The sequence below is a fragment of the Oncorhynchus tshawytscha genome, linkage group LG08 (assembly GCF_018296145.1).
Source record: "Oncorhynchus tshawytscha isolate Ot180627B linkage group LG08, Otsh_v2.0, whole genome shotgun sequence".
NCBI classification, from domain to species: Eukaryota; Metazoa; Chordata; class Actinopteri; order Salmoniformes; family Salmonidae; genus Oncorhynchus; species Oncorhynchus tshawytscha.
The window spans coordinates 27,019,462-27,041,062 of NC_056436.1; the positions used below are offsets into that span (position 1 = coordinate 27,019,462).

The 21,601-nt window shown below is 43.8% G+C and overlaps 1 protein-coding gene and 1 pseudogene across 3 annotated transcripts in view; one reads left to right on the forward strand and one right to left on the reverse strand.

Moving 5' to 3' along the window:
• Positions 1-1,953, forward strand: part of LOC112256757 (reticulon-1-A) — a 43,914-nt gene extending 41,961 nt beyond the window's left edge. For all 3 annotated transcript variants that reach the window (XM_024430227.2, XM_024430228.2, XM_024430229.2), the window contains 2 exons: positions 928-986; positions 1,142-1,953. In XM_024430227.2, the coding sequence (XP_024285995.1) occupies positions 928-986; positions 1,142-1,184 (102 nt within the window). In that variant the 3' untranslated portion in view covers positions 1,185-1,953. The remainder of the gene's footprint in view (positions 1-927; positions 987-1,141) is intronic.
• The window catches only part of LOC112255767, a 29,513-nt pseudogene continuing 9,552 nt past the window's right edge, over positions 1,641-21,601 (reverse strand).

Genomic DNA, 21,601 nt, shown 5'->3' on the forward strand with positions numbered 1-21,601 from the left:
CCATGAGGTATCTCACTGCAGCCTCATTTGCCATGTCTTGAAATATGCAGACGGATTAAAAGTAAATAAATGTACATTGTAATACTTCTGACAGCCACCTAACTCTGGCCATAACTTTTACATTTAATAATCCATGCCTTCTGGAAATGTTATAGTCATTGTTAATTTTACACTTACACATGACTGCTATTGTGGTGTAGAATTTGTGAATTTTGTCTTGTGTAATAAATTGTGTATATATTAATATACTGGATTAAGCATACAGTTTAGTTAAACTGTATGCTAATTTTATTAGTTATGTTCCAACATTCCCTCCAATTATGCCAATATCAGTTATTTTTAAGTCTAGGTTCCAATAGTTAATTCTGAAAGATATCCAAGGATTGTTTCATAGGGTTGTGTTTTTAGGGAGTGACATTGGTTCTTGTAGAATACATTACATTTTTTTTGCTGTTATAGTGTTAACTATGAAGTTGAATGTTCTTAGCTTAATCCTTTAAAAAAAACACATATTTTGGGGCCATAAATGTGCATCTTCAATATGTACCCATTGTTCCTCTTTAGTGCATTTAACAATATGTCACAAGTAAAAGCCCTGGGTGGTGAGTTGATACAAGTCCAAGTCTGGAAGGTTAAAACCACCCTCAGACTTCGGAAGATCTAAAACATTCCCAACATTCCCAGTTTTATTTTCCCATATAGTCTTATGACAGTATACTTTTTTAAAATAATGTCTTCGGTGGGGTAGTTGGTATTACAGAGAAGTATAAACTCGGGCAGTCATGCTATTCTGAAGAGGTTTGTTCTACCCATTAGATTTATAGAAAGTCTGTTGCGTTTAATTATTTCTACTTTCATATTGTTGAGTAATGGGATAAAGAATATTTATTTTATGTAATTGTTGTTTTTCCCTCTCTTCACCCTCAGGCACAGATTGACCAATATGTGGGACTAATACGGACCCAAGTGAACTCTGTGGTGGGGAAGTGAGTAGTAGTTAATGACCTTTTTTACTCAAGAATAAACACACTAGTCCCTGGAACATCCCACTATAAAATAGATTGGAAAGGTTTTCATCTTGATACAAACTAGAAAAGTTTAACACTGTATCAGAGTGGTGACCTCCATGTTGTCTCGACAGGATTCAGGCGAAGATCCCCGGGGCCAAGCGAAAGGAAGAGTAGACCTGCGTCTTGCTAACAGTGGAGCCCAGCTCAGACTCAGTGGCAGACAGCTTGATCATTGTTGGATAGCCTTGTCATTATCTGGGGGTAGTACTGTCATCTAGAAGGTGTTCTCTAAAACCAACCACTGGAGAAGCCTTGACCCCAAAACTGTCTAGAATGGTTAACACACACAGTAAATCACCCATGTTCAAGATAAGTCTAGGTAGACAAGTACACAATTTGGAAGAAAATGTATTTTTATTTTGTGTTGCTTGTTATTAAGCGCATGAAGTCAAGCCTTGAGTAAATATTATTTTGTATCTTTCGTGCAGTTCTCACACTAGTTTTTATTTTCCTTCAGTGCTTACAACAAACTAAGGTTTGGCACAAAAAAGCGATATGCCTACAGAAATGCTCTGCTGCCAATGTTAAATACTGCTTCATGTTTCTGAGTTAGCTGGTGGGGCTTCTCTCAGTATATATAGTCAATATATATACATTTCTAAATGATTTCCTTTGTGTTTTCAAGCACAAAATAATTTGATGTAATAGTAGGTTTTTTTTGCATAACTATATAACTACACACAATATCATGTTTTAGGTACTGTTGTTCAACTACTATGAAGACAAGGATTATCTGATGATATTTGGCTTGTTTGAATTAACTGTCCAACTTTGTACAATGTTCACCTATACTCAATGTAGTTCTTAGACCCTGGTCTAACTATTTGCACTTACAGTATGTATTTAATTACAGAATAAGACAAATAAATGTTCCTTGATGTATAATGTTATCATTTTTCAGATGCATTACTGAAAATAGGGTCCAAGACAAAATGTTTTGACAAGGGCAGTCTCGTCTGGAGTTAGAAATATTAGGACATACGAGATGTTATGTTTCGTAATGGTACAGAGTGCATACAAGACTAGATAAATATCCAAAGTGACTTGAAATATCTTTGTTCATAGAAAGTTAAATACCTTTCCTGTTATGTGTGTGCTTGCATGCGAGTATGCTGAGGTGACAAATTTAACTTGGCTGTCAGGTCACTGAACTAAAGCTAGCACCATACCGTGACTAAGTCAGATTCATTTATACAAAAGAAAAGGAGTTCCATTCCTTGAATATCAATGATTTATATCCCATAAGTATAGTGTAGTTATACTTTCCAAACACCTAACAGCAATAGCAAAGCTGAATAAAAAGAAAAACCCAGGACATGAGAAGCATGGCAGGACCATGTGCAAAATGATCCAAATATATACCACAATTATCAAACGAGAATGTCCTCCCTGTGGGTTCCAGAAGAAGAAAATCTTGTAAAACATAAATAAGGGGAGTCAAGGTGAAAACAGCAGCATGCTGTGCTTCTGGTTGCTGCTTTAGAATGGCCTCACATGTTGAGCAGTGTGACGGGGTGTAGCTGGAAAGGGACCCTTTGTTCTTTCCATCTTCCTTCTGGACAATCTCCATCTTCTGACTGGGATCCACCTGCACAAACACCACGCACACAAAATAGTCCCACATACACGCTCAATATACACTGAACACTAGAAATTATAGTTAAGTATGGGCCTTACTTTCTATTTAAAGTCAGGACTGATTTGATTGAAGTGGAGAAAACTAACATTACACCATGAATTCAAGCCATACCTGGTTCCATTTATTTGGTTCCTCATAGTACACAGGAACAAGGTCTTCCCGAGGGGGTGACTTAGTAAATAACCTGACGAGGCGTTTGCGGCAGTCCTCCTGCAGGCTGTTGATCCTGTCAGGCCCCAGGTGCAGAGGACCGTTGGGCCCCTCACACACCAGACGGTTGATGGCACCACGCAGCGCATTGATCTGATCCAACAAACAAAAAAACACTGGTTATGTGTGGAAAGTTGACACTCATGTTTTATGCTAAATATTGATTTGAATTGACTGACGCAGGAACTACAAGGGTGTTAGCTACCTCTGTGATGTCCTCTACACCGAATTTGACATCAAAGGCGAGCTCTGTGTCATGTTCAGGAAGGACAGCCTCCTGAGACTGGATGTTCCACCCCAGACCACAGAGGGCACCAGTGTAGCTGGTCCTCTCCTCGTTGGTGCTGCAGAGAACAGGCAAGGATACATTACAGACCAGTAGAACTTAATGCATGATTTCAAGTGAATATTGCAACATTATTTATGTTATCACTTAGCCCCCTAGAGTATGTGTGGAAATATAATAAGCAAAAAAATAAAAGCTGTCAGTTTAAGCTAGAGATGTTTTTTTTTTTCGCATGAGGCTGCGTCTCTATCCACCGATGTCGCACTTCCGCATCTGCAGTGAAGGGTGGCAGAGCTAGAGCCGTGTTTGTCAGACCATGAGACATCCCATCTGCAGTGAAGGGTGGCAGAGCTAGAGCCGTGTAGGTCAGAGCATGAGACAGCCCATCTGCAGTGAAGGGTGGCAGAGCTAGAGCCGTGTTTGTCAGAGCATGAGACATCCCATCTGCAGTGAAGGGTGGCAGAGCTAGAGCCGTGTAGGTCAGAGCATGAGACAGCCCATCTGCAGTGAAGGGTGGCAGAGCTAGAGCCGTGTTTGTCAGACCTTGAGGCATCCCATCTGCAGTGAAGGGTGGCAGAGCTAGAGCCGTGCAGGTCAGACCATGAGACATCCCATCTGCAGTGAAGGGTGGCAGAGCTAGAGCCGTGCAGGTCAGACCATGAGACATCCCATCTGCAGTGAAGGGTGGCAGAGCTAGAGCCGTGCAGGTCAGACCATGAGACATCCCATCTGCAGTGAAGGGTGGCAGAGCTAGAGCCGTGTTTGTCAGACCATGAGCATTTATTTGGGCTGCTATCTGCAGTGCAGTTAACGCTTATGAACTTATTCTCTGCAGCAGAGGTAACTCTTGGTCCTCCTTTCCTGTGGCGAACCTCATGAAAGCCAGTTTCATCATAGTGCTTGATGGTTTTTGTGACTGCACTTGACATTTTCCACATTAAGGCATGAAGGTCAGTCAAAGTAACGATGGACAGTAATTTCTCTTTGCTTATTTGAGCTGTTCTTGCTATAATATAGATTTGGTATTTTACCAAATAGGGCTATCTTCTGTATTCCACCCCTACCTTTTCGCAACACAAATTATTGGCTCAAACGTATTAAGGAAAGAAATTCCACAAATTAACTTTCAACAAGGCAGAACTGTTAATTGAAATGCATTCGAGGTGACTACCTCATGAAGCTGGTTGAGAGAATGCTAAGAGTGTGCAAAGCTGTCATTAAGGCAAAGGGTGGTTACTTTGAAGAATCTCAAAATATATTTTGATTTGTTTAACACTTTTGGTTACTACATGATTCCAAATGTGTTATTTCATAGTTTTGATGTCTTCACTATTATTCTACAGTAGAAAACAGTAAAAAATAAAAACCCTAGAATGAGTAAGTGTATCCAAACGCTCTCTGTGTGTGTGGTGTGTGTGTGTGTGTATATACACTGCTCAAAAAAATAAAGGGAACACTAAAATAACATCCTAGATCTGAATGAATTAAATATTTTTATGAAATACTTTTTTCTTTACATAGTTGAATGTGCTGACAACAAAATCACAAAAATTAATGGAAATCAAATTTATCAACCCATGGGAGGTCTGGATTTGGAGTCACACTCAAAATTAAAGTGGAAAACCACACTACAGGCTGATTCAACTTTGATGTAATGTCCTTGAAACAAGTCAAAATGAGGCTCAGTAGTGTCTGTGGCCTCCAAGTGCCTATATGACCTCCCTACAACGCCTGGGCATGCTCCTGATGAGGTGGCGGATGGTCTCCTGAGGGATCTCCTCCCAGACCTGGACTAAAGCATCCGCCAACTCCTGAACAGTCTGTGGTGCAACGTGGCGTTGGTGGATGGAGCGAGACATGATGTCCCAGATGTGATCAATTGGATTCAGGTCTGGGGAACGGGTAGGCCAGTCCATAGCATCAATGCCTTCCTCTTGCAGGAACTGCTCACACACTCCAGCCACATGAGGTCTAGCATTGTCTTGCATTAGGAGGAACCCAGGGCCAACTGCACCAGCATATGGTCTCACAAGGGGTCTGAGGACCTAATGGCAGTCAGGCTACCTCTGGCGAGCACATGGAGTGCTGTGCGGCCCCCCAAAGAAATGCCACCCCACTCCCATGACTGATCCACCGCCAAGCCGGTCATGCTGGAGGATGTTGCAGGCAGCAGAACGTTCTCCACGGCGTCTCCAGACTCTGTCACGTCTGTCACGTGCTCAGCGTGAACCTGCTTTCATCTGTGAAGAGCACAGGGCGCCAGTGGCAAATTTGCCAATCTTGGTGTTCTCTGGCAAATGTCAAACGTCCTGCACGGTGTTGGGCTGTAAGCACAACCCCCACCTGTGGACGTCGGGCCCTCATACCACCCTCATGGAGTCTGTTTCTGACCGTTTGAGCAGACACATGCACATTTGTGGCCTGCTGGAGGTCATTTTGCAGGGCTCTGGCAGTGCTCCTCCTACTCCTCCTCGCAGAAAGGCAGAGGTAGCGGTCCTGCTGCTGGGTTGTTGCCCTCCTATGGCCTCCTCCACATCTCCTGATGTACTGGCCTGTCTCCTGGTAGCGCCTCCATGCTCTGGACACTACGCTGACAGACACAGCAAACCTTGCCACAGCTCGCATTGATGTGCCATTCTGGATGAGCTGCACTACCTGAGCCACTTGTGTGGGTTGTAGACTCCGTCTCATGCTACCACTAGAGTGAAAGCACCGCCAGCATTCAAAAGTGACCATTGCAAAAGCTGTGGAAGCTGACTTTGTGAGGGCTGGATGGGCCATGCACAGGAATCTGTTGGGAACAGCATCAGCAACACTTACTTACAAATCAGCAGTAAGACTCAAAATGGGCATTCTGTAGCCACTAACATTCATACACATTTATGTTCGGAGTCTTTCTATAAACTAGGACACCAGTTAGTATTTCCTACACTGAACACCTTGTTACAGCTGTTGATAAGTCTGATAATAATCAGAACCCCCCCTGCCATTACATTAAGGGGGGGTTCATAACTACAGTCATGTGAAAAAGTGGAAATTATTTTTATTTTTTTGTAAATATTTGGACAGATGGATAATGTAATGTTCACTTCAACATTATTGAGAGATAAAGGTAACCTAATATAACAAATTAAACTGAAAGACTATAATTTGCAATCATTTTATCATAAAAAAAAGAATAAAAAAATTTTTTTTTAAAAGGAACAGAAATGGAATTCCATAGTGCGGAAAAATAAGTACACCCCTAGCTTCAATAGCTGGCGTTGCCCCCTTTGGCTGAAATATCTTAATGTAGTCGTTTCTTTTAACTGCCTATCAGTCTCTTATATCGACTGGGAGGATTTTTTTTCTCCCACTCTTCTTTTAAAAAGGTACTGCTTCAACTGTGTCATGTTGGAGGGATTTCTTGCATGCACAACCCGTATCAAGTCCCCCCACAGCATTGACAGGATTGAGATCTTGGCTTTGACTCGGCCATTCCATAACCATTTTTTCTTTTTGCTCCATTCTGTTGTAGCTTTGCTTGTGTGTTATGGATCATTGTCCTGTTGCAAGATCCATGTTTGGTTCAGCTTCAGCTTTTTGACAGATGGCCTCACATTCTCCTCAAGAATTCTCTGGTACAATATGGAATTCATGGTTGACTAAATGAAGGCAAGCTGTCCCTCAGGCAGCAAAGCAGCCACAAACAATAACACCAACCATGCTTTACAGTCAGTATGAGGTTCTTCTGTTCAAAGGCCGTTTCATTTTCGCCTGGCATTGCAGCCAAACTCCACCTTTGACTCATCTGTCCAGAGCACATTGTTCCAGTAGTTTTGGTCTTTACCCAGGTGTTGTCTGGCAAACGTCAGTCGTGTCTTGATATAATTTTTTTGAGATTAGAGGCTTCTTCCTTCCTGACCTCCCACGTAGGCCAAGTATGTGCAGTCTGACAGTTGACTCATGCACTTCGATATTGATTGTGGCAAGAGAGGCCTGTAGATCCCTTGATGTTACCCTGGGGTTCTTAGAGACTTCTGATCTTTCGGTCAGATCTTGGGCTGAATTTGGTTCGATGACCTGATTGCCAGTGGTCTGGAATTTTCTCCATTTGTAGATGATCCGTCGGACAGTGGAACGATGTACTTCGAATTGCTTGGAAATGGATTTGTAACCCCTCCCAGACTCACGGGCATCAATAATCTTTCGTCTGAGGGCCTCTGAGGTATTTTGATCTTTGCATGACGTGTTACCACACACCCATATGGTTAAGGCGGAGCACAATTGGCCCAGCGTCATCCGGGTTAGGGTTTAGCCCGGGGTAGGGCGTCATTGTAAATAAGAATTTGCCAAAGCAGACAATGTTTCGAAACTTTATGGAAGGCTGGACCCTCGCAAGGTACTCTAATGATTTCCTAATCATTTGCACCTGTTTTGGTGCACCTGATCCTAATTTTAGGTGATGGTAAAGGGTGTACACTTTTTTTCTGCATAAGGAAATTGCATTTGTTTATTTTAATTGCATAACATTTTAAAAACAGTGTGTGTGATGTGTTAAATTGAGTTACCTTTATCAATGAATGTGGTTGGAATTTTGCAAAAATATCCATGTGTCCAGATACGTAAAAAATTAATTAAAAGACACTTTCCAAAGGGTATACTTACTTTTTCACAATAAAATTCACAAATTGATTTAAAAACTGTGTTTAACACTATCATGATTGGCATCTAGTTGGGTTTGTCCAACATCATGTGATGTCTTTGCATTTATGGTATTGTAAGTTGTTTTTATCATATATTAAGCATCAATCAATTAAATGAGACATTGAACTTGAACAGTGTACAAATCCTGGATCTAGCTGTTGGACAGTTTTTTGTATAGATCTCAGAAATGCAGTGTAACATTGTGTCTCCTTATGTTACACGGTGTGAAAACAGTTCAAGGGCATACAAACCCAAAATGGGGAACCAGGCCCAGTCAATCAATTTGTTTTTCCCCACAAAAGGGCTTTATTACAGATAGAAATACCCCCCCGCCACGATTCCGCAGGTGAAGATGCCAGATGTAGAGGTCCTGGGCTGGCGTGGTTACACATGGTCTGCGGTTGAGAGGTCGGTTGGACATAATGCCAAATTATCTAAAAACCAACGTTGGAGGGGGCTTATGGTAGAGAAATTAACTTTCAATTATCTAGCAACAGCTCTGGTGGACATTCCTGCAGTCAACTTGCGAATTGCACAATCCCTAGAAACTTGAGACATCTGTGGCATTGTGTTGCGTGACAAAACTACACATTTGAGTGGGCTTTTATTGTCCCCAGCACAAGGTGCACCTGCGTAATGATCATGCTGTTTAATCAGCTTCTTGTTATGCCACACCTGGGATGTAAACAAATTTGTGTGCAAAATTTGAGAGAAATAAGCTTTTTGTGCATATTGGTTCTATATTAGGCCCTATATGTACAATTATATAAAATTATACAATTGTATAACATTGAGGTCCTTGAAAACTACAATGAAGTGCTTGAAAAAGTCCCTGGAAGTCCTTGAATTTGACATACATTCTTTAAGCAGGGGTCATACAGACATTGTATGTTGTTGTATAGGTGGAGATATGGGCTAATTTGCATATATTCACTTTAATTCCTCTAAGTACCATTCAGAAATGTTTTGCCCAATGTTACACATTGGCCCCATTATTTATAGAAAGACCCTTATACGTGTTAAATAACAGGAACAATTAATTAATTAAATAAATAAAAAATAAATCACCAGATACCTATGTATCCCAGGAATTCCTGACAGGAAGGTGTGCCCCTGGCCCACTAATACACTGTAGAACAAAATTTACACCAGCTCACATGCTACCAAAATGCCAATGACGCCATCTTGTGGTGAACTAAAACCGTCTGGTTGAACCAGACAGGCAGTCTATTGAACACAACCTAGGAAATGTGAGTTTGCCGTTTGGCCAGTGTTCTTGCCTTGCTCTTCAGAAAGGACCGGCTGGTCTTGGAGAAGGACTGGAGCAGGCTGTCGATGAGCTGCTTCTCTTTCTCCTTGTTGGTCTTCCAGGAGCTGCTGGTAGTGTTGGGGGTGAAGGTTCCGTCCTGCAAGTCTTTATACAGAGACATCAGCACCTCGTGGCTCTGCTGCAAGACACAACGACACAGCACTGTCAGGGCCATAGCCTCTGTGTTTCTACTGCTGGACAGCTAGGACCCACTGAATGATATTTGTTTATAGCCAAGCCTTACAAGAATACCACAATTGAACAATTCCCCATTAGCACAACTCTCCAAAAAGATACATGGCAGTTGATTCTGCAGTGAAGACAGAAAGCTGGTCTGTGTTTCTTAAGGTACCTTGGACTCAAAGCTCTCTTCGGTCTTAATGGCGTGTCCCTCCTGTATCATGATATCAGCCACACTGGAGGTGACCGTGTCGGTGTTGATGAGCAGCTCAACGTGCATGACGCCGTGCAGGATAGAGAACAGGGAGACAATGAGTGAGAGGCCGTTCACCAGTGTTATGAAGCGGTTGCGTGCGCGGCTGCTCCACTGGTCCCCCAGGATCATGAACTGGGCTGATGGATGCATCCCCGAGATACGAAACTCCTGGGCCTGAGTAGGACACAGTCACACCAGAATACAGGCACATTTTATCTGGTTAGGATGTGGCCAAAACAGGGTGGATCAGGAAGATACAGTATGTTTCCTATATAGACTTTGTAGCTGTACCTGCAATGGGTGGGCCATGATATCAGCAGGTAGCTCCCTCAGACAGCTGCATGACACCAGGATGGTGTTTCCGTAGTCCAAAAAGAACACCTGGGACATTCAAAACACATACTTTACATGGTTCATCCACTATAACAGCAACTATAATTAACCTGTATTTAAGTGTATGAAAGGGAGTCATTGTATTCGCCAGTAAGCTTGGAGAGCATGTGATTGTACCTCCACAGAGCTGCCGCGGACGTGCAGGATCTTGGCACGGTAGTAGAGGCTCTGCTTGTCGCCCTCAGAGAAAGGTGCCAGGCACAGTAGGTTGGGGTAGAGGGAGACAGGAACTGGACACAGCTCACGAGAATTAATCTCAGCTGTCAGATAGCGCTGCTTCTCCATGCTGGCCTCGCCTGCCTGGAAGCCCCAGAAGTGGCCCACCTCCACCACCTAGGGAGCCAAGATGAAGGGGGCATGCTCAGTTACCACCTCCACTGTAGACTGTACATAACGAACATGGAGGGTATGTGATCACCTAAACTGTACATAACGAACATGGAGGGTATGTGATCACCTAAACTGTACATAACGAACATGGAGGGTATGTGATCACCTAAACTCAGTTACTCTAGATATAATCTTCACCACATTACTCATTTACACAAATAACTCAAAGAAATGTGACTGAAAAAGGAGTTTCAGCCTGATTACTAACTTCTGTAATGTTGACCACAAAGACAGGGTTGGAAGGCAGCTTGTCTGGGTCGATGGTACTGCTCAGCACCCCCACTGGGTAGACCGAGTTGTCCTGGAAGTCCACATTCACCCTGCAAACCACAGAACTGGATAGAATGAGTGATGAAAAAAACCTGGAGGATCCCTCCAAGGGGGAACACAGTTCAAGTGTAACAGTCAGTCACTGAGCTGCATCAGTGACACAAATAATCTATGAGACTGACCCAACTGTAACTCACTCTCATGACAGCCCAGTCTCTAAATGTGTGTAAGGAGGAGAAAGGGGGGGTGCGGTCTAGCTTGGCCTAAATCTCCCCTCTAAGAGGCTGTGTGATGGCTGTGGAGTGTTAACCATAGTGCCAGCACATCAGGTTACATCAAGGCCAAGTGTGGAGGGGTGCAGCCTGTGGGTGGCTGCAGGGCCCACTTCCCCCAAACAGCCACTGACAGGACACCTCCACCCCCCTGAAGAGGTACCTGGCCCTGAGCCAGAGCTGGCATTACCTAGACATCAACTGACCGCAAAACACATTTATCTTGAGAAGTTGGGGTAAGATGCTTCACCCATGCAGAAAACTGTATTTTGTAGCATATGAAAGGGTTAAAACTACAGCTCCTAGCAAAGTATTATTAGCGTGAGAAGGATGTATAGGCTTTCTACCGAGCGTATCTCATGTGGCAGATGGTCCTGCTCCCAGCGTGGGACTCCACTTCGTCACTGGGGTGCACAAACAGGTCCAGAGGATGCCTCTGGTGGGCCAGGAGGAGGGCCAGTGACACCTCAGGGAGCACCCCCGACCCCAGGGTAGTCATCCGGGAGAACTCCACATGCCCCCTGAACGAACAAACAAATGTTCATCTTACCAATGAACTATGGGTATGCTGTTAGACCATTTAGGTCAAAACATCTAAGAAGTATTTATCTATGAAACATGATGAGTTATGGTACATATAGTCAAGGTTTCATCTATTAGTTTGTTACCGGGATCCATCAAAGGCTATGGACTTGACCTGGCCACACTGGCGGAACAGGGACTGCAGCTGCTTATAGTACAGGAAACTATAGGGGGGCAGGTTCCTCACCTGAGACCAAACAGTCAAAGAGACGGTCAGTGGACTAGCATTCACAAGATACAACATGGTTCATGTATAGGACTCTGATGAATCGGGGGTAAAGGCATCATACTAGCACTGTTGTTTTGGGATCATGGCCGGACAGGTCTTTGGAGGCCAGCTCTTCATCCATTTCCCCTTGGGCAAAGTAGTTGGGGTAGTAGGCACCAGCGATAACCACCTGAGAAAAAGAAAGATGAGATTCTATCAAAAAGACAAGGCCAGAGTGATAGTCTGTGTAGAAGGGCTAGGTACACAAGGTGAAATTAGTGTCATAACAATAATTATAAAGTAGTTGATAACAGTAAGGCTGGTCTGAATGGAGAGCTCACTATTTCATTCAGTAAGCACAATATAATTGACATTGCTTCCTCTATGGGCACAGCAAGAATTTACATCTGATGTTTACAATGTTCTCATGTCGCTTTTCCTCCTTTACTGTTAATTAGCCACGTGCAGAACGTCAGTCACCTATTACCCTATGGCCAATAAGCACTGCTGAATAATGCAATTTTACCACACTTGCTAATTAATCCATGGGCATACCTGTGCAATCATCAATCTGCTCTCTTCTCACCAATCGTGTGATGTATTTCAATGAAGGCTTACTCTATTCAGTTAAGCCTTCCCTCAATTGAATAGAGATAAGTTGGAAGTAAGGTGTAGAGCTCCAGAATGCTTGCATGTGCCTCGGTCTCACCTGCAAGATGAATCTCTGCTTGTGGAGGCTGGAGTAGTCCATGGGCAACGGGTTCTCAATCACATGCATGTTGAACTGGGACGTCCTCTTCTTCAGGTCCTCATAGAGCTCAGCCACCTGGGGGTCACAGAGTCGGGGTCAGGTGGTCAGAAATTAGGGACAACTGGTGTGTGTTTCATGAGATGCTCATCTCTATACCTCTCTGATCCTCTTGATCTGGATGCAGTTCTCCTTGCCCCACTCCAGCTCATCCTGGGAGGAAGAACACACACACACACCTTGTCTGATGTCTTTAGGCACCTCCTTTATTACATACGCTTCTATGTATTATCCATGTTGGAAGTTAATTTATGTAACATAACGATCTAAATGCTCTTACTTTTGGGTGCCTCAACTCTCCCTTGTTTCTGGACGTGTGCCAAGCCTTGAATGCGTTGACAAAAGCAATGGAATCACTCGGCACACCGTGTGCAAAGGACAGCTTGCTCCTAAATATTCAAACATTTAAGAGAAGACAGGGACGAGTGTTATAGCTAGCACTGTGGTGGTCATTTAATAACTGACTTATGGATGAAGACTCATGAAAATAAAATAATGTTCAAAACCTTCTAAATAGGACTATATTCATTATTTTTACTAACTGTATTTTCATGTAAATTTGACCTAATAGTGGGAGTGTTAAATAATGATAAGCAATGGTTTTGCTATATTAGTCTATTCAACTTTTCTACATCTCCTCGTCTTTCCAACTGTCCTTCGATGCTGGAGCAGCTAATCCGGCTAGATGTGTGGGGGTGTAGAGAGCTATAGGCTATGGCACTTCAGTAAAAAAAGAAGAAAAAAAAGAAAATTGATGTGTAAACTTTTTTTATACAACAAACGTTTTCATTGCTTGTAAGTAAAATAAATAAATTGGTATTTATAAAAAAAAGGTTGGATGTGTCTGACTTTTCATTAATAAAAGGTTGTTCTGGCTCTGAGGCCTATAGCCTAACGCGCTAATGATGTGTCAAATGGACAATGTCCCAATCCTCTCCAACCTGGCATGGTATAAATTGATCCGGAATCTTCTATTTATAGACTAATCAACGCTGATCAGGCCCAGTCCTGGACGATATGCCACCGTAAGCGAGACAAAGAAAAATGAATTATGCCCTCCTACCCCCGCAAATTAGAATAGCAGCCTAGGCTATATAGCGTCGACCTACAATGCACTTTTACGAATGCCCATGTGGTAGCCTACCATATGTAAAACAGGCAATTTACCGTTAAACCCTGTCATTTGGTTACATTAATTTCTGTTAATGCATGCATTACTTAGTAATTTACCATTCTCGGAGTGGAAATGCTGTTTGTAGAGTTCACAACCTGCTACACTTAGTTTATTTCATCCCATCATTTACACACTCCATGTGAGCATGTGTCTGGTTTCCCTGTCCTGTTAATGTTTATGGAGCACGCCTGAGCACGAATAGGTACCTGGTCTGCTTCTCGTAAATGTATGAAAGTGTCCAGCTGAGCTTCTGTCATTTTTTCTTCACCTCACACAGTAAGTCAAATTATAATAGTTCCTCAGTTTGAAAAATCTTTTTCAACTCGATAATCAGCATTGCTGATAAATAGGCTATGGACATGCGGTGTGTGTATTTGTTTTCATATTCATACTATAGCATAGCTGTCCCTTTCATATTTCCATTTTCAGTTCCTTATAGCCTAAGGTAGGCCTAGGTTTTTTAATACATTTTAAGGAAAATATATATATATTTGCTTGTGTCTGACATGCTGGTGGCTTTGATTTGACAGGTGCTTTTACAAGGGTGGGTGAGTTTGCTGATTCGCTCTATAGTCCTATTATGTCTATTCACCAAGTTTCCTAAAGTAACCTGTATGGACTCCATCTCTTGTAAAAGGACTATTTTCAGTAGCTTTTGCTACGGTACATTATTTATCATTATGGCATCCTCTCTTTGAATAACATATGCCAATGTCGTCGAATGACTGCAGCAGCGTGGATTGTGACTTCATGCAAATATTTCGGGAAAAGCGGCCTTCGTTTTAATGGTTTTGTACGTCGAAAGAGGATATGCATTTTATTTATATGCAGAAAAAGCCAACCGACAAGAAAAAGGTAGGCATGTAGCTTTATTTTGATTCCGTTAATTCTGTGTCAATACGAAAATGATACAGATTCTCTCCAACCTGGCATTTCTTAATTGATATTTAATAACCTGGGGAGAAAAATAAATTAAATGCCATGGTAATAACAAAGTGTAATGGCTTGTTTAAAATAGGTTTTATTAAGAAGCATATGCATGTAAACAAGCAAACAGAACTGTAACCTACCCTTTTCTGACCCTCCGTAATGGTTGTTGGTGACTGTGTACATTGGCCTATGCAAAACACGACAGCCCTGAGCCATGGTATATTGGCCAAATATCACAAACCTGAGGTGCCTTATTGCAGTTATAAAACAGGTTATCAACATCTGATATACAATTGCTGTCAGGGCTCAAACCAACCAGTTTATAAGTGCAATTATATATTTTTTGCTGAATGAGAGAAAATGCATACATTTTAATGTGCTGACTCACCTGTAGCCTGCCAGCTGTTGTAGAGAGGGCATGGCAAAGAAGCTCTTCAGAGACAGGGAGGCAGCTGAGAGAGACACACACACAGTCGTCGTTGTTGACCAAACACACAAAGCAAAAACCCAAACCCCACTGACCTATGATGAGGCACTCCTCCAGACAGCCAAAGACGTGTCCGAGTACGATCATCTTCCCCAGGTGCAGGTCCACAGGCAGGTTAGCCAGCATCCGACCCAGGAACGTCAGCTCTCCATCAAAACGCTTCTGGCCCTGCCCATTGTTCCCCAGGGACAGTGCGCCCATCTACACCACAAACACATCATGACGATTCTCTTTCCTTCAACGATAACTGACTGCAAGAATGCTTAGTGTCACACATTACACATTACACACACACACTGATTCACAGTCAAAATGTCTCTATCCATCAATCCTTCCAGCCAAAGAGACCCGATTGTCCTCTCTGCTACCGCACGCAAGCGGTACCGATGCACCATGTCTAGAACTAACAGGACCCTGAACAGCTTCCACCCCCAAGCCATAAAGACTGCTAAATACAGAGGACAAAAATATAAAAATGCAACAATTAGTCAACTGAAAAAAAATCATTAGGTCAGAATCTATGGGTTTCACATGACTGGGCGGGGGCGCAGCCATGGGTGCACCTGGCTCCTAAGTGGGTGGGCCTTCTTGATATGCCACCCATGGCTGCGCCCCTGCCCTCCCAGGCCCACCAATGGCTGCGTCCCTGCCCAGTCATGTGAAACCCATCGATTAGGGTTTCACATGACTGGGGAGCCAGGCCCAGCCAATCAGAATGAGTTTACACAAAAAAGGTCCTGGGCTGGCGTGTTTACATGTGGTCTGTGGTTGTGATGCCGGTTACTGCTAAAATCTCTAAAACAACGGAGGCGGCTTATGTTAGAGAAATGAACATTCAATTCTCTGGCAACAGCTCTGGTGGACATTCCTGAAAGTCAGCATGTCAATTGCACGCCCCTTCAAAACATCTGTGGCAATGTGTTGTGTGACAGAACTGCACATGTCATGATCATGCGGTTTAATCATGTTTTTGATATGCCACACTTGTCAGGTGGATGGTTTATCTTGGCAAAGAAGAAATGATCACCAACAGGGATGCAAACAAAATAAGCTTTTTGTGCATACTATATGGAACATTACTGGAATCTTTTCAATTTAGCTCATGAAACATGGGAACAACACTTTACATGTTGCATTCCTATTTTTGTTCAGTATACAGCGCATTAGGAAAGTATTCAGGCCCCTCGTCTTTTTCCATGTTGTGTGACAGGCTTATTCTAAAATTGATTAAATTAGTTTCTCATCAATCTACACACAATACACCAGAATGACAAAACAAAAAGGTTTTAGAAATGTTTGCAAATTTGTTAAAAAAAATGTAATATTAAAAATTAAAAATGTAATATTACATTTACATAAGCATTCAGACCATTTACTCACTACTTTGTTGAAGCTCCTTCGGCAGCGATTACAGCCTCAAGCCTCAGCCTCTTGTTTTTATTTTACCCCTTTTTTGTGGTATCCAATTGGTAGTTTACGGTCTTGTCCCATCGCTACAACTCCCGTACGGACTCGGGAGAGGCGAAGGTAGAGAGATGTGTGTGTGCTCCGAAACACAACTCAGCCAAGCCGCGCTGCTTCTTGACACAATGCCTGCTTAACCTGGAAGCTAGCCACACCAATGTGTCGCAGGAAACACTGTATACCTGGCGAGCATGTCAGCCTGCATTGCGCCCGGTCCCCCACAGGAGTCGCTAGTGCGCGAATTGACAAGGACATCCCTGCTGGCCAATCCCTCCCCTAACCTGGATGACGCTGGGCCAATTGTGCGCCGCCCCTTGGGTTTCCAGGCCTCGACAGAGTCCGGACTCGAACCAGGATCTCTGGTGGCACAGCTAGCACTGCGACACAATTCTTTCTCTGAGCTCTACAGACAATTCCTTCGACCTCATGGCTTGGTTTTTTCCTCTGGCATGCATTGTCAACTGTGGGACCCTGAATTTACCACATGGGGACTCCAATCAAGTTGTAGAAACATCAAGGATGATCAATGGAAACCGGATGCACCGGAGCTCAATTTCGAGTCCCATAGCAAAAGGGTCTGAATACCTCTTACTTACTTTTTTATTTTTAATAAATTAGCAAAAAAAATATTCTACAAGCTGTTTCCACTTTGTCATTATAGGGTATTGTGTGTAGATTACTGAGGATATGTTTTTATTTTATCCATTTTAGAATAAGGCTGTAACGTACCAAAATGTAGAAAAAGTCTAGGGGTCCAAATACTTTCCAAAAGCACTGTAGTTAGGTAAAATAGTTAGTCCGGGTGGCTATCTGCATGAACCTTTTTGTGTCAACTCTTGACTCATCACATTCGCTGCTGCTACCGTTTATTATCTACCTGTAGCCTAGTTACTTTATCCCTACCTATATGTACATATCTACCTCATACCCCTGCACATCAATTCAGTACTGGTACCCCATGTATATAGCCAAGTTATCATTGCTCATTTTGTATTTCTTCCTTGTGTTAATATTTGTATATTATTTGTTGGGAAGGGCCCATAAATAAGCATTTCACTGTTAGTCTACACCTGTTGTTTAGGAAACATGTGACAAATATTTTATTTGAAGAGCCCATCCACAGCACGCACCCCCCCCAAAATCACACCTGACAACCACACTCACAAACACCACTGACAGAGCTAATGCTAGCTGACGTAGAGGTCCTGATACAGCAGAACCAACGTTAGGAAATCATTGCAACATCACAAACACACAGTGACAGAACTGGGCTTTCAGCGCCGCTGTATCTATACTGAACAAAAATATAAAAACGCAACATGCAAAGTGTTGGTCCTATGTTCTCAAATTTTGTGCACAAATTTGTTTACATCCCTGTGTGAGTATTTCTCCTTTGCCAAGATGATCCATCTGACAGGTGTGGCATATCAAGAATCTGATCAAACAGAATTATCATTAGACAGGTGCACCTTGTGCTGGGGACAAAAGGCCACTAAAATGTGCAGTTACACAACACAATGCAACAGATGTCTCAAGTTGAGGGGGCGTGCAATTGGCATGCTGACTGCAGGAATGACCACCATTGCAGTAATGTTCATTTCTCTACCCTAAGCCGCCTCGAACGCCATTTTAGAGAATTTGGCAGTACGTCCAACCGGCTTCACAAACACAGACCATGTGTAATCACGCTAGCCCAGGACCTCCACCTGTAGGATCGTCTGAGACCAGCCACCTGGACAGCTGATGAAACTGTGGGTTTGCACAACCCGACGAATTTCTGCACAAACTGTCAGAAACAGTCTCAGGGAAGCTAATCTGCGTGCTTGTTGTCCTCACCAGGGTCTTGACCTGACTGCAGTTCGGTGTTGTAACTGACTTCAGTGGGAAAATGCTCACCGTCGATGGCCAATGGCACGCTGGAGAAGTGTGCTCTTCATGGATGAATCCCGGTTTCAACTATACCGGGCAGATGGCAGACAACGTGTATTGCTTTGTGTGGGCAAGCAGTTGACTGCCGTCAACGTTGTGAACAGAGTGCCCCATGGTGGTGGTGTAGCTTACCACCATGGGGCACCATTACAGTAAGCCACAGACAACAAACAATTGCATTTATCGCTGGCAATTTGAATGCAGAGACACCGTGACAAGATCATGAGGCCCATTGCCGAGTCATTCATCCGCCGCCATCACCTCATGTTTCAGCATGATAATGCACGGTCCCATGTCGCAAGGATCTCTACACAATTCCTGGAAGCTGAAAGTGTTCCAGTTTTTCCATGGCCTGCATACATTTGTGGGATGCTCAATGATCGATGTGTACGACAGCATGTTCCAGTTCCTGCCAATATCCAGTAACTTCACACAGCCATTGAAGAGGAATGAGAACATTCCACAGGCCACAATCAACAGCCTGATCCAACTTTGCGAAGGAGATGTGTCGTGCTGCATGAGGCAAATGGTGGCCACGCCAGATACTGACTGGTTTTCTGATCCACGCCCCTACATTTTTTTAAAGATATGTGACCAACAGATGCATCTCTATTCCCAGTCATGTGACATCCATAGATTAGGATCTAATGAATGTATTTAAATTGACTGATTTCCTTATATGAACTGTAACTCAGTAAAATCTCAGAAATTGTTGCACGTTGTATATTTCAGTTTTTTCTTTTTTTAAAATCTCTCCATAAGTACAGGAATCCAATTCAATCAATGTCTGTTTGGGATAAGGATGTCAGCAGGTCCACAGTGAGGTACCTCTTTGAGCTGAAGCACAGTCCTCTCGATGTTGTTGAGGTTGGGGGGTGAGAGGGCAGTGGAGAGGAGGGAGCGGGGGTCCCCCATGTCCAGTAGCTTCACCTTGAGCATGATGTTGGCCAGGGGGGCACGCTGGGAAAAGTACAAAAATATCCTACTTAATGTCAGAATAAACTAGCAGCTTTATAGGTCTAGTTGAGTAGCCTGCCTAGTCTTTCAGTAATCACATCCGGTGCATATGTCAATCAACAAATGAATCCATCAACTTCGCAGTTGTTAATCATCATACTATCAATTATAGTTATGAGCTTGGTTCTTTGCCATCAGGGCTAACCTAATGTATGACTCTTACCACCAACTAAGGAACCACATAGTCTGGGATCTCATTGCTCCAGAACTCCTTGGTCACCAGCCGGTAACAGTAGCCCTTACACTCGCCCAGCCCTGCCTGAGAGGGAGAGAGGATTCACAAATCCTCATTGGAAATTTTATTCTTGAATTGGAATATCAATTGCTCTCTTGAAATGGAATTGCCTCCCTGATGGCCAGTCTGAGGTGGAACTGCATAGTACTGTACCTCTGCGCTGGTTGCAGTTGGTCTTGGAGGCCCAGGTGAGTCGGAGGGACTGGTAACTGGTCTCTTTGTCACAGACCATGTGACGCGCCAGACAGAAATCAATCACTGTCAACAGGAATACATCAAATTCAGACACGGAGTGAATACAGTATGCAGTACATATAGCAAGGAATGTCTGTAAACATTATGAAAAAGGCCCCCCTGAGTGGCACAGTGGTCTAAGGCACTGCATTGCAGTGCCACCAGAGAACCTGGTTCGAGTCCAGGCTCTGTCACAGCCGGCCGCGACCAGGAAACCAATGGGGCGGCGCACAATTGGCCCAGCGCTGTCCGGGTTAGGGGAGGGTTTGGCTGGCAGGGATGTTCCTGTCCCATTGCGCACTAGCAACTCCTGTGGCGGGCCGGGTGCAATGCACGCTGACACGTTGGCCAGGTGTACGGTGTTTCCCCCGACACATTAGTGCGGCTGGCTTCCGGGTTAAGCGGGCGTTGTCAAGAAGCAGTGCGGCTTGGCTGGGTTGTTTCAAAGCACGCACGGCTCTCAACCTTCGTCGGTACGTGAGTTGCAGCGATGGGACAGGACTGTAACTATCAATTGGATACCACGAAATTGGGGAGGAAAAAGGGGTATATATTTTTTTAAATAATAATATAAACTCAGCAAAAAGAGAAACGTCCCTTTTTCAGGATCCTGTCTTTCAAAGCTAATTCGTAAAAATCAAAATAACTTCACAGATCTCCATTGTAAAGGGTTTAAACACTGTTTCCCATGCTTGTTCAATGAACCATAAACAATTAATGAACATGCACCTGTGGAATGGTCATTAAGACACTAACATCTTACAAACGGTAGGCAATTAAGGTCACAGTTATGAAAACTTAGGACACCTAGAGGCCTTTCTACTGACTCTGAAAAACAAAACGAAAGATGCCCAGGGTCCCTGCTCATCTGCGTGAACGTGCCTTAGGCATGCTGCAAGGAGGCATGAGGACTGCCATGTCCGTACTGTGAGATGCCTAAGACGGCACTACAGGGAGACAGGATGGACAGCTGATCATCCTCGCTGTGGCAGACCACGTGTAACAACACCTGCACAGGATCAGTACATCCGAACATCACAACTGCAGGACAGGTACAGGATGGCAACAACAACTATGCAAGTTACACCAGAAACGCACAATCCCTCCATCAGTGCTCAGACTGACCGCAATAGGCTGAGAGAGGCTGGACTGAGGGCTTGTAGGCCTGTTGTAAGGCAGGACCTCACCGAGACATCACCGGCAACGTCATCACCTATCGGCACAAACCCACCGTCACTGGACCAGAGAGGACTGACAAAAAGTGCTCCTCACTGAGGAGTCGCAGTTTTGTCTCACCAGGGGTGATGGTCGGATTCACGTTTATCGTCAAAGGAATGAGCATTACACCGAGGCCTGTACTCTAGAGCGGGATCGATTTGGGGGTGGAGGGTCCGTCATGGTCTGGGGCGGTGTCACAGCATCATCGGACTGAGCTTATTGTCATTGCAGGCAATCTCAACACTGTGCGTTATAGGGAAGACATCCTCCTCCCTCATGTGGTACCCTTCCTGCAGGCTCATCCTGACGTGACCCTCCAGCATGACAATGCCACCAGCCATACTGCTCGTTCTG